At 39.1% G+C, this 12,874-nt stretch overlaps 1 protein-coding gene across 2 annotated transcripts in view; it reads left to right on the top strand.

Annotated features, from left to right (window-relative positions):
• EXOC4 (exocyst complex component 4) overlaps positions 1 to 12,874 on the top strand; it is an 823,589-nt gene that overhangs the window by 242,707 nt on the left and 568,008 nt on the right. For both annotated transcript variants that reach the window (XM_022580733.3, XM_089917005.1), the window contains exons 8-9: positions 5,122 to 5,267; positions 10,659 to 10,747. In XM_022580733.3, the coding sequence (XP_022436441.1) occupies positions 5,122 to 5,267; positions 10,659 to 10,747 (235 nt within the window). The remainder of the gene's footprint in view (positions 1 to 5,121; positions 5,268 to 10,658; positions 10,748 to 12,874) is intronic.

The following is a 12,874-nucleotide window of genomic DNA, read 5'->3' as shown; positions in this document are numbered from 1 at the left end:
CACTAACACATTTCTGGGAAAGAGAATCTGATTGGCTAATTGAGGGTTGGCTGTTTCCCTGGTGAAGTAGGCTCTGACCTAGAGGGTGGGATCCCAGGCCTGGCTACCGAGGTCCATTGTGTGGTTGGGGAACCGCCCTTAGATGAGGCGAAGGTTTTGTAAGCTGGGAAGATACTAAAAAGGATCTACCACATTAAGTATCTAGAAGGATCTGGGTGTTTCAGTGAGTAGCTACTTGGATAAATGCAGAGGCTGAAGACAGGAGATGTGTTAATTCTAAGTCTGTAAATCCCACATTTATTTTTAGAAAATTCTATGTGTATAACCACAAGCAGCCATAGGCAATATGTTAAATAAAGAGGATTAAATGGTAAATGAGGGGTCCATTCAGAATGATATTACCAATGTTAGAGCATGTTATAAATCTCAAAATCTTGGCCCTGCTTTATGTATCATGGGATTACTGACTAACATCTCAGCAACGGCTAATCAGTCTTCTAGCAGAAGAGATGCCCAACCACCCCAATTTGTATGCTCTATTAAAGCATCATATTTCTTTGCTTCTACCACAGAACCATCTAACATACCAGATACTCAAAAAATACAGTGAATCATGATATCACTGGTGTATGTAGAGTTTTCAGGTGCTTTTCAACTGTGTTTTCATGTTTCTTGTCTTCAGTTTTATACATACCTTTTAAGTTAAACTTAAAACACAAACTATGACTTTTAATTTTTTGAACTCTTGATCAACAAGAAATAGCAATTCCTGGTACTTAAAAAGAGAAAGGAATGAATGAGATATGTAGGAATTTAGAGGCAGCAAGAACACACATGGGATTATCTTCTACAGATTTTCTGTGGGCATAATGTATTTGGTATTATATGTAATGCCCTTTGCCCCAGAATTCCAATCTTGGGTGATTTCCCCCAGGCAAAAGACAAGCTATATAGCTTATTTCTTTTCATAAAAATGGAAATTTGAACTCATCCGTGAGTGCTTAGGATATTTATGTACCATTTGGAAGATGCAGTACGTTATCCACAATGATGTAGAATCACCAAGAAATGATAATGGTTATATTTTAATACCAGGCATCTGGTGTTTGTGTCAAGACTTTGTAGTAGAAGATTTAGCGTAATTCAAACACATTTCAGGCATCTTAGAAGTAGGGGCTTATTCTTTGCGATATTAAAAAATGCACTTTTACCAACTTGAGTGTCAACATAAAACTTTACCTGTCTTAAAGCAGTATTTTTCAACTGGTGGTGAATGTTATTAGGAAAAAGAGGCAAACACAATGAAGGAAACAAACATCGCAAAGCCTGTGGTTAAAATTGCAGCTATCCCTTTTTTACTTTACTCACAGGGTAGATTTTTGTACTCTGGACTCTTTCTACTTTGGAGACTGTCTCTAACTTGCATATAATGATACATCAAGGCTTCTTATCACATGCTTTTTAAAATTCAGTGGTTCCCTATATTTTTTGATTCACTGATATGTTGCATGGCTCTGTGGTGGAAATGAAGAAATACAATGCTTTAAGGAATATAAAAAAATCCTCATGTTTATCAATGGTGAGGTGGCTTTTCATTAAATAATAGCTAAGAGTCTTAGGCAGTTTGGGATGAATAATTGTTTTTAATGATGTGTAAAGTGGATACTTGAGGAGCTCAGCTGACTTAGGGGACAGCTGACTTAGAGTGGCCTGGGAAAGGAGTGGTTGAAGAGGGAACACTGGAACTGTTTTTTGGAAGGGGCTGTTAGGAGTTAGGAGAGAGGGTAATCCAGGGGAGGCCTTCCAGCAGTGAGGGGGCCCCGGCATATTCAGGGGAGGGTTAACTGGGTGATCTTGATGGAGTGTTGGGTGCATGTTAGGGAGAATAAGGTGTGATTGGAGTATTGAGGTCAGATAGTTGTAGATGCTGAGGAGCCTTTTGATGGTAGCAGCAACTGTGTTTTTTATTTTGTTTGTTTCTTGTTTTTAATTTTTATTGGAGTGTAGTTGATTTACAGTGTTGTGTAACTTTTAGGTGTACAGTGAAGTGAAGCTGCTATACATTTACATATCAAGATATCCACTGTTTTTTAGATTCTTTTCCCATATAGGCCATTACACAGTGTAGAGTAGAGTTCCCTTATACAGTAGGTCCTTATTAGTTATCTATCATATCTATCCTTATTAGCTATCTATTTTATATATAGCAGTGTGTATATGCCAATCCCAATCTCCCAAGTTATCCTCCCCCGCTTACCCCCTAGTAACCATAAGTTTGTTTTCTACATCTGTAACTATTTTGTAGATAAATTCATTTGTACCCTTTTTTTGGAGCAGCTTTGTTTTAGGAAGATCATTCTGTTGAGGATGTAGGAGGGTCAGAAGAGTCAGAGATGGGAGGCAGATAACTAAATGAGGAAAACCGCGTGAGGTGAACTAAGGTGGTGGCTGTCAGAGTGGACCAGAATGGGCAAACTCATACAGTTGAGGTAGAGTGATTAATGAACTTGGACACTGACTCCTTTGTGGATACAAAGAATAAGGAAATGTATTAAAGACAGTTCTGAAGTTTTAAGCCTGGAGATCAGTGAGAATAAGAAAATACTAAAAAACAAAGTTGGTAGAAGGAATTACTGATTTTATGGGAAGATGATTTAGGTTTCAGAATTTAGGGTTGATTTTATCAGTGAAATAGGTGAATAGGTCAGGCATGCAGTCACAGATGTGGGACTGGAGCTTGGGAGACAAATGAGGGATAAAAACCACATCATGGTAAGAGATATGTGGAGGCTGCTTTTTAAAGTTTAGAACCTAAAGATAAAAAGGAAATAAGATTATAGATCGTGAGGACCAAAGCAAGATTTTTGTGGAGAGGGTAGAAATAGTACATTTGTGTAGATAGAAAGGGAGAAGCTGGTGAATAGAAATAGACTAAGAATCCTGAGAGCTGATAATTAAGGGGACTTCATTGATGTGGAGAAAAAGGAACAGTGACCGTAAAATACCTGGATTTAAGGATGCTGCTTAGTTAGGTCCTGGTCAGTCAATATTTTATTGTAAAAGGACAGTCATTGAATTTTAGGACAATAATTACCTCGACAGAATTACTTGGTGTAGTGTGTCTTCAAGCTTTGGTAGAAACATAATTCTGTCATATTGGTGTAATAACCACCATCTGAGTGAAACCAGGGCATTTGTAGACATCTTTCTGTGTTGAAATTTGAAAGATATCAACAATTTGAAATTCTTTTCTGATGCACTAGCCTTCTTTTGATCACAGATTCCTGCAAACTTTATTAGCGTCAGTGCCAAATCTACGAAATAATTGAGTCCATCACTGGAATTGTTACTAAAGTAGAGACCCAATTCAGTATTCTCCCTGACTATTGTGCAGTTTCGGTGATATAGTAACAGAGGTAGTACTTGTCATTATATTACTTCATCAGCTTGCTGAGTAATACTCCAGTGGCCTTGTAAATAAATTAAAAAACATTGACCAATCTCTTAACATGTTTTATGCTTTCCCCGTGAACTCTTTATTGTACAGAAAATGAAATAAAGTCCATTTACTGCCACCCATAGTCATTCTCATTGATAGTTTTTATGCTCTTAGTGAGAATGGAGTGTCATGGGGAAGAGAACAGACTGTGGAGTCAACTAAACCTGAGTTGAAATCCTGGCCTGCTATTGTGTAATTATAAGGCCTTAGGCTAGTCCCTCCCTCCCCCCTCCCCTTCCCCCTCCCTCCCCCCCCCCCCTTTGTCTTTGGAGTTTTTTTAAAGAGCATTTTAAGGTTCAAAGCAAAATTGAGGGGGAGAGTACAGGGATTTGCCATTAGCTCCTGCCTCCCCACATGCATATAGGCTAGTTTCTTCATACCACTAATTCTCAGTTTCTTCATCTCTAACTTACAATTAGTAATATCACTTCATAGATTTGAGGATTGAGTAAGGTCATGTTTTTAAAATGTCTGATATTTGATAAGTACCCAGTAATGTGTATGTGCTTATAATATAGACATAATGGGCTTTAAAACTTACTTGGAGCAATATATTCGCAGGTGTGCTTCATAGATGTTTTGATGATAATGCTTGATGTGGCCCTCACGTCTCTATTGAATGAATGAATGATTATATGCATATATGCAAGAATAATAGTTATATGGGACGCTGATTCTGAAAAGCTTTCACTTCAGTCATGGGTAGAATTGTTTGTCTACGTGTACTGTATACCACTTGGTTATCTTAAAATTTTAAATGTGGCAAGTGATTATAGAAATGAGTTGAGTTGATACACTTTAGTCCCGGGTTAGATAATCTTAGGAATCATGGTGATTTCTGTTCCAGATCTGCTATTTTCTTTCACAACAGTGGGAACTTTTTACACTTGTCTTAGAAATAGTACAACTGATTCTAGCCCAGGCCCCCAAACCGCTGAGGCTCTAAAGTGGATTGATTTTTATAAGCAGGACCTGCTGGCAGTAGTGATCAAAAAAGCTGTTGCCTTTGTTGCTTTGAAACTCTGAAGATGAGTAGTGGGCCCTAGAAATTCTTTGCAGGTCAGGACCACTTAGTCTGCTGTGGGCTACGTTAACCTGGTTGGCCGGTTTGTTAGCGTGCTGGTGCAGTTCCTTGTCTATAATCTGAGAACTGATTTTCCTGATAAGGTTTTGTGCTTTCAATGAGGTAAAATATCTAAATGGATTAGCCCCTTGCCTGCAATATAATAAGCCCCCAGTAAATGATGCGGCATCGCTGCTGCTGCTGTTGCAATTTGGAATAATGAGGATTAAGTTATGACTAAAGGAGTATATTGATGAACTCACCCAGCCCAGTGCCTGACACGTAGTAGACCCTCAATAAAAACGTTCCCTTTACCCCCATGTACAAATGCTCACTATACATTTTAGGAGATTTTCAGTTTTAGGAGTAGGTAGCAAATTTGCTGACTTTCTGGCTATAATGAATCTTCCCTTAGGTCTACAACTAGGAATATGAATAGCTAGGTTAGTATCCTGAAGGTCAGGGAGGTTTTAGAATTAGGTCTTCATGGTTTTAAAATTGCTTTTTCTTAATAGCACATCATAAATGTGTGTGTTAAGCTGTTTGTCTGCTTGTACAGATGCTGTTGACTGAGTACTTGGATATGAAAAATACTCGTGCAGCCTCTGAACCCTCAGCTCAACTAAGTTATGCCAGCACTGGGCGCGAGTGTGCAGCCTTTTTTGCCAAGAAGAAACCTCAAAGGCCCAAAAATTCTCTTTTCAAGTAAGTATCTCCCTGCTGGTAAGATAGGTGTCAAGATGTGTTAGATCCCAGAAGAACAGTTTTCTACTTTATTGGCAGCCATTACTTCACCCATTTAAAGTTGATTTGAAATAGCTGATAGGAAGTGACTACATATTCAACTTTGTGTACTTCCATTTTCTGTAAGGCAGGTGACTATTTTGGAATATGGTTACTGGACTATCTAGAACTTTTAATAAAAAAATTCTGGAATTTGTTTCTGGCGAGTCACATAAAATGAAGAGAAATGAAATTCTCCCCTTGTTTCTGGGGAATTTTATATGAAATGAAAGGAAATGAAATATTTCAGCCTTTGGAAAGCCCCAAGTGCCAAGAAACAACCTTTGTTAATAAAGTCACGCAAATCTCTCTAGCTAAGTAGTATTGGGTTTTACTTGATTTAGTAAAAGAACAATGTGGAAATTCTTTTTTTCAAATTACGATTAGCTACACTCACCTGGCCACATATCCTAAGTATATGTCACTTGGTAACAGCTAACAGTTAATATTATTATTAACATTGATAATAATAACGATAACAGCTACCATTGCTTGAGTGCTTACTATGTACCAGGCACTGTGGTAAATGAGTTTCTCAGAAGAATCTCAATCAAACATAATTTGATTCAGATTATACCAAATTTGGGCAGCAGGGTAGTGGTTAATGCCTGCTGAGTCCTTACTAAGTGCTAGCCAAGGCATAAAGCCATTTTCATGGATTGTCTCATGTATTTATTCATTCTAACAATCTGATGGGTGTGGGTTCTATTTTTCATCCTCTATTACACGTTAAAAAAAATTTGAGGCGCATGCGCAGAAACATATAATTCAGAAAAGAAGACAGACAAGTAAATAATTGGTGATAGTTCCATGTAGTAAAATGTATGAGATGAGCACATGGTATTAGTGGAGGTTAGGAAGGGACTTTCAATCAGGATCAGCTCTTAAGCTTCTCAGGAAACTTCACACTACCCTCCTTGGAGCAAAGCCAACTCTTCTACTGAGTTAACAGTGCCTCGGGAATCAAAGGCTACCAAACACTACCTATGCGGTATTGGGTATTGTTTATTCTCGTGGTCAATGACTTTCTCTCCTCAGCACTCGTCAGAGGGGATTATTGGATCACATACATGGCACAGAAAAAGCTCATTGGAAACCCCAATCTATTTGTCAGAATTACGCGTGATCTAAATGCAATGTGGTATCCTGGAACAGAAAAAGGGTATTAGTGGAAAATTTTGTGAAATCCAAATAAAGTCTGTAGTTTTGTGTCATACCAATGTTAATTACTTAGATGCGACAAAATGTACCACGATTATGTAAGACATTAACGTTAGGGAGAGATTTGGGTGAAAGGTACACAGGAACTCCCTGTACTATTTTGCATCTTTTCTATTAATGATTCCAAAATAAAATTTGTTTTTAAAATTTTTTTTTAAAAATCAGGGCACAAGAGGTTAAGGAAATTATGCAAATTCACACGGCTAGCAAGTGGTAGAAATAGGATTTAAATCTTGGCAGACCTATGTTCTTCTAAGGAATTAATAGATATTTAAGAACTTGTATCTGTACATCTAAGCATGTAAAGTGACTACAGAAGTATCATCCCAGTATTCTGAATTCCTTCTTTTTAAATAGTTGAAAGTCCTGTATCTTCTGTTGATGCACTTTTGAGATTTGTTTTCTGTCAAGGATTCATAGAGTTCTTCATCATTAAGGAAAGTTTCAACAGTTCATTTATCTTGTGGTCTAGAGGAGAGGAGATTTACTGTGCCCACACTGGAATGAAATCCATTGTTTATTGAATTCGTTCTCTTTTTTTTTTTTTAAACAGTTTTATTCAGAGGTTGGATGCAGTATCAGTTAAAAGGCTTTAGTCTGCAAGTAGCATGGAACCCCAAATGAATAGGTTAACCTATAGAAAGTCATTATCTCACACATAAGAATAAATATAGAGGATTATTTAATTCACCGGTACAGTATCATCAAGGACTCAGCCCTTTCCATTTCTCTGCATTCAGTCCCACTCCAATAAAAATGGTGGTGCCCAGGAAATAGTGTGTGATTCATCCTGAAAATCCCTTTTTTTTTTAATTAATAGGCTTTATTTTTATCCATTTTAGGTTTACAGAAAAATTAAGCTGACAGTACAGAGATTTCCCTTATGTCCCTTTACACCATAGTTTCTCCTCTTATTAACACCATAGTTTCTCCTCTTATTATTAATGTGTGGCATATTAGTTACAATTGATGAACCAATGTTGATACACCATTATTAAAGTCCATTGTTTACGTTAGGGTTCACTCTTTGTATAGTTCTGTGGGTTTGGAGAAGTGCACAATGTCATATATCCACCATCATAGTATCTTACAGGATAGTTTCACTGCCCTAAACATCCGGTTTTCCACTTATTCATTCCTCCTCCTTTTCCTCACCCGCTTTAAGTGACTGATCTTTTTTACTATCTCTATAGTTTGCCGTTTCCGGAATGTCTTAAAGTTAGAATCATACAGTACGTAGCTTTTTCAGACTGGCTTCTTTCACTTAGCAGTATGCACTTAAGGTTCATCCATGTCTTTCTGTGGCTTTTTGTGGCATCCTTTGTATCGCTAAGTAATACTAGTTTGTGGATGTACCACACTTGTTTTTCCATTCAGCTATTGAAAGACATCTTGATTGCTTCCAGCTTCTGGCAGTTATGAATAAAGCAGCGATAAACATTCACGTGCAGGTTTTTGTGTCAGTGTCAGTATTCGACTCATTTGGGTAAATACCCAGGAGCATGACTACTAGATCATATGGTAGGACTATGTTTAACTGTGTAAGACACTGCCATACTGTGTTCCAAAATGGCTATATCATTACAAATCCATTTTTATTAATGATTAATCATCCATCTATTAATATTTTTTGCCAGTCACAAAGCCGCTCTGCAAGTTTTTCTCAAGAAAACTAATAGGACCTGGGTCTAAGGCCCATTCCTAAACCAGTCACTGGCAAGGGGAAGTAGACCATGGTGATAGTCTTAAACCAGTCAGAGTTCATCTCCAGTGATAGGTCTGCAGCTGGAGAGGGAGCCCCCTCCCCTGAGCACCCTGCCTAGTGAGAGGGAGCAAGGACCCAGACGCCCAGATAGAATCGGGCCTGTGCCAGCGAACAAGACAGACAGTGGGAGGAAAGGTGTTTGATGGAGGCAACTAAGACTGCCTCAGATACTGCCTAAGTCCTACGGTTAGGCCTTTTCTTTCCCCTCTCCCCTCCCTTCCTCCCTCCGCCCCTTCCAGTCCTACCCACCCCTCTTCAAGCTCAGCTGACCGTTCTCAGTCTACGCCTATTGCAGAAAGCAGGTTTCGGGGTGTTTAGATTTCATGCTGTCAGCCCTCACCCCTAACTTGCAACCTCAGACCACGTAAACATTTTCAGACATTTAGCCAGTCCTGAAATTGCGGTGTTGGAAAACATAAGTTACTGGAAATGAATAAGCGAACTTAAGTAATCGTTACACGTTTGTTATTATTACATAGTAATAAAAGCTCGTCACCTGCACAGAATTAGGCCCCTCTTAGAAATGTGCCCACTTCTAGCCTCGGTTCCACCATTAATGAGCCGTGTGAGTCAGGGCAGTTCTCTTGTCTCAGTGGCCTCGGTGCCTTTGGCTGTAAAGTGGGGAGGTGAGACTAGTTAATCCCTCATGCCTCTTTTGCTGTAAAATTATATCCATCTGTGACTTGTTGCAAACGCAGAAAGGATTCCTGAGTAGTGAAAATGCCTCAGGTCATAAAGGATTCAGGTTTTGGCAAGCTGTCATCTGTTTCTGTCACACCTGTGAAGAACCTTATTACTCTCTTTAATTGTCCCTAGCCAAGGTTAATTAAGTGTGTTTAAGTTCTTTCTTATTGTATGTGGTGTGCCTCTCTGTTCTTTGCTCGAGTTTAGTTTTTCTCTTGCTGTTTCTGATCAGTAGCTGTCAGCGTGCTTTTTGGAGGTCAGTGGCTTCTCGTCAGCACTCGACTGGCAGGTGACACTTTTGAAGTACTGCACACTTTGCCTTTCTTCTGGCTGTTTGTGCCCTCTTAGTTCTTGGCAGGGTGCAGAGAAAAGATCAAGTAACTCAACTGTTTCCCTCAGACTGACATTCATCTTGGTATTCATCTTCCTTGTCAAAGAACCGATAAAGAAGGCACAATTAAGAAAATGTTGGTGCTCCTTCCTTGTGGCCAGAAACCTATCCCGTTATCACTGTTGCTCTTTCACTGTGTTGCTGTTTACCCCTTAGTGGCTGTAATTCTTAGAAGGATTTCTCCTGTCAGCCTGTTATCCCGACTTTGAAAATCTCAGGCTTGAAATGGAATTTCTTAGCACGTCAAAGGATTTACAGTTTGATGATACAGTCATAATTTTGCCTGGTTTTTTGTTGTTGTTGTTGTTGTTCTTCCTTGCCTGCAAGTTACTTTTAAGACTGTGATTTGTTGTTGTTGTTTTTTCTATTTTGTAGTCATTGTTTTAGCTTTTAAAGCCATGTTCTGTATCACGAACCCATCCCCCATGTTTCCAGCCTCTGAAGCAGTCCCTGGGGAGGTGTGAACAACAGTTTGTAGCTTGGTATTTTTGAAAGTATTTTATGTGGTAAAATACAACAACAACCAAAAAAACCAGGTAAAATTATGACTGTATCAAACCGTAAATCCTTTGATGTGGTAAGAAATTACATTTCAAACCTGAGATTTTCTGTCAGGATAACAGGCTGACAGGAGAAATCCTTCTAAGAATTACAGGTGGCCGCTAAGAATCCTGGCAGCCGTTTAGAAAGTATATTGTTTCTGAGGACTTTTAAGGAGAGACCATAGATGCCTTGTTTCTCTGGTGTAGTTATTTAACATCATTTCTCACAGCCCATTGGGCTAGTCCTCTCACTGGGGGAGTTAGAAAGGCCAGGGGTCAGCTCTGAGGAGCCCGTATTTCTGTGGTGGCAGCTGGCAGACACTGATGTCTTTTGAACTGCCTAGGAGCAAAATCAGAATGCCATTAGAGGATACGGCTGTTGCTGTGTGTGTAGGGATCCTGGCAAGGGATCTGGAGGCAAAAGAAAGTTGCAAGATCGAGTGTATCAGTTGAAATAGAGAAGGAGCAGAAGATCCAAATACTGTCATGGAGGAGCGTTTAGGCAGGAATATCATTCACAAATCAAGGTCTATGGCAGCCTGCCCTGGCCTGGAACAGCCAGAAGGTCTTGGTCGTGGAACACTAGGGGGCGTCACACGGGCTGGAGTAGAATACTGTCAACAGTTCAACAGTTCAACAGAATGTACAGAGCTGGACACCGCCTGTTTGGTTACTACCTAATCGTTTGTTTACGCTGCATTTCGTTGCAGGTTCGAATCATCCTCCCATGCCATCAGTATGAGTGCCTATTTGCGAGAACAGAGAAGGGAGCTGTACAGTCGGAGTGGAGAGCTTCAAGGTGGGTAATCGACCTTCTCCAGAAAAATTAGTTTTCTGGAGGAAGATCTGAAGTGTTTATAGCATGTGAATTTGAGGTCTGCATTCACAGGATTCTTTCAAGATAGCAAAGGTTGAAAGACCTGGAAATCTGTTTCTTCTTTCATTTCCCAGCATCAGCTGCCAAGCAGCTAAAACTATTACTGTGGCCACAGGATTTATAGACCTGTTAGTTCAAGTGGGAACTCAGTGTAAAAAGAAATGAGGGCAGTCCCTTTTTGCTTAAAGATGGCAGACATGATTCCAGTCACAGTCTAGGGGAAGGCCAGTCTTCTGTGGCTGCCGCTGTTATTTTAATTATTGTTTTCAGTACCTTCTGGAATATGGCAGGGGTACTTGAGATTTGGAAAAGTACAGGTGCAGCCTCTGTCGTTATTTAAAGGGAAGAAGGATGCCTTTAAACAGTACGTTCTGATCAACATCACTTTGATACACAGGATATTTGATGTCCATGTGTGGTTACTAAAATGTTGGAATCTGAAGAAGAAAATAATTAAAATAAATTATAAGTAAATTTATTTAAATTAAAAAATCACACTAATAACATTTTTTCCTGTGACCAAAAGGATGCTGATCATGGTAAATGCGATCAGTTAAGAAAGATTTGTGAAGATCTGCTAAGTGCGAGACATCCAAGCACTGGAAGGGATGGAAGTTGTTGAGTACATGGAAATAAAAGATAAAAACCTTAAGATCCAGTTATGAAAGTAAAGAATGAATATCAATAACAATATAAGGCAGTCAGTGGTAACAACTAAGTGGATGGTTTGGATAAAATTGCTAGAGGAGTTGAGAGGGGAGAGATTCTTTAAATTATTTTAGAACTATGGGCTTTCTCCGTGGGGGATGGAGAAGAACACTTTCACTGTCTTTGATGCATTGCAGGCACTTGGAATATTTTGTAGTGACTAGCCTACACAATTAAATATTTAGTTTTTAAGACTCATCATAATTCTACAACAGAATATCAGGAAGCAACTAGCCAGCCTTTCTAGAGTTAAAAGACTATTGCCTAGTCATTCCTACCTTCACCTTCATTATTAATCTATCAGTAAATACCTGTAAATTCTTCCAAAGACTCTGCTATGCTGTCTCATAGTTATATCACAGTAATAATTCCACAACGCAGACATAAAGTTACCAGAATTAAAAGCCTAGAAATACATTTGAGGATATAAGGAAAAGGAAATTAGATTACAAGCATTTTATTTAATAGTAAAGTATTGCTGTATGTTCTAGAAAACATGAAGTGTGTGTCTTGGAGTCTTGAAGTGGAGAAGTACAGAGAGCAGTTAGGTTTGGAACAAATGAAGGAGTGAGCCACTGTATGGTCCGCCAGATAAGGAGGGAAGGAGGAGGGTGACCTGGGCTTCTGCAGGTAACTACCTCCCAGCAGTATAGGGTGGACTGCAAGGCTTGGAAGGAAATGATAGTTTTGGAACACACATTCTTGTAGGACTGATCATACTTGAACTGACACTTAGGGGGTGTAGAAAATTACCTAGGTTTGGAGAGCTCTTCCATATCTCCGCCTTCCATCACAGTGTCCTACTTATTTTTTTTATTTATTTATTTTTGGTTTCCCAAAACCCCACAGGTTTTTTTGTTTTGTTTTTCACACACACACACACACACACACACACACACACACACACACACTGTATTTTATTTTTACAAGCGATAAATAGACTGCACAGTGTCCTACTTATAAATTCAGAATTGACCTAAGAAGTAGTTTAAGTTTACCTCCAAAATTTCTCTCCACCTGGCTTCTAGTATATGAAATTCCTTTAGTGAGGACACACAGAGCCTTTCTTCTTTTTTAGCTTGAATCCTGATCACTTCCTTTTTTATTAATTAAAAATTTTAATTTTTTAGAGCAGTTTTAGGTTCACAGAAGAACTGAGTGGAAAGTACAGAGAACAGCCCCGTCCCTACATACGCATACACAGCCTCCCCGACTTGCAGCAGACAGCCTGCACCGCAGTAAAGCTTTTCACTTGACACTTAGAGATGAAAAGGTAGATCACGTAACTAATGGGACAGCAGTGCAACTTGTCATTCACTCGTATTCAAGCATCGTTACTGA

This window comes from Delphinapterus leucas, chromosome 9 (genome assembly GCF_059928025.1).
Source record: "Delphinapterus leucas isolate spDelLeu-1000000601 "Yukka" chromosome 9, BTC_Dleu_Yukka2, whole genome shotgun sequence".
NCBI lineage: Eukaryota > Metazoa > Chordata > Mammalia > Artiodactyla > Monodontidae > Delphinapterus > Delphinapterus leucas.
Note: the sequence above shows the minus strand (reverse complement) of the source record. Positions and strands in the feature narration are given on the sequence as shown.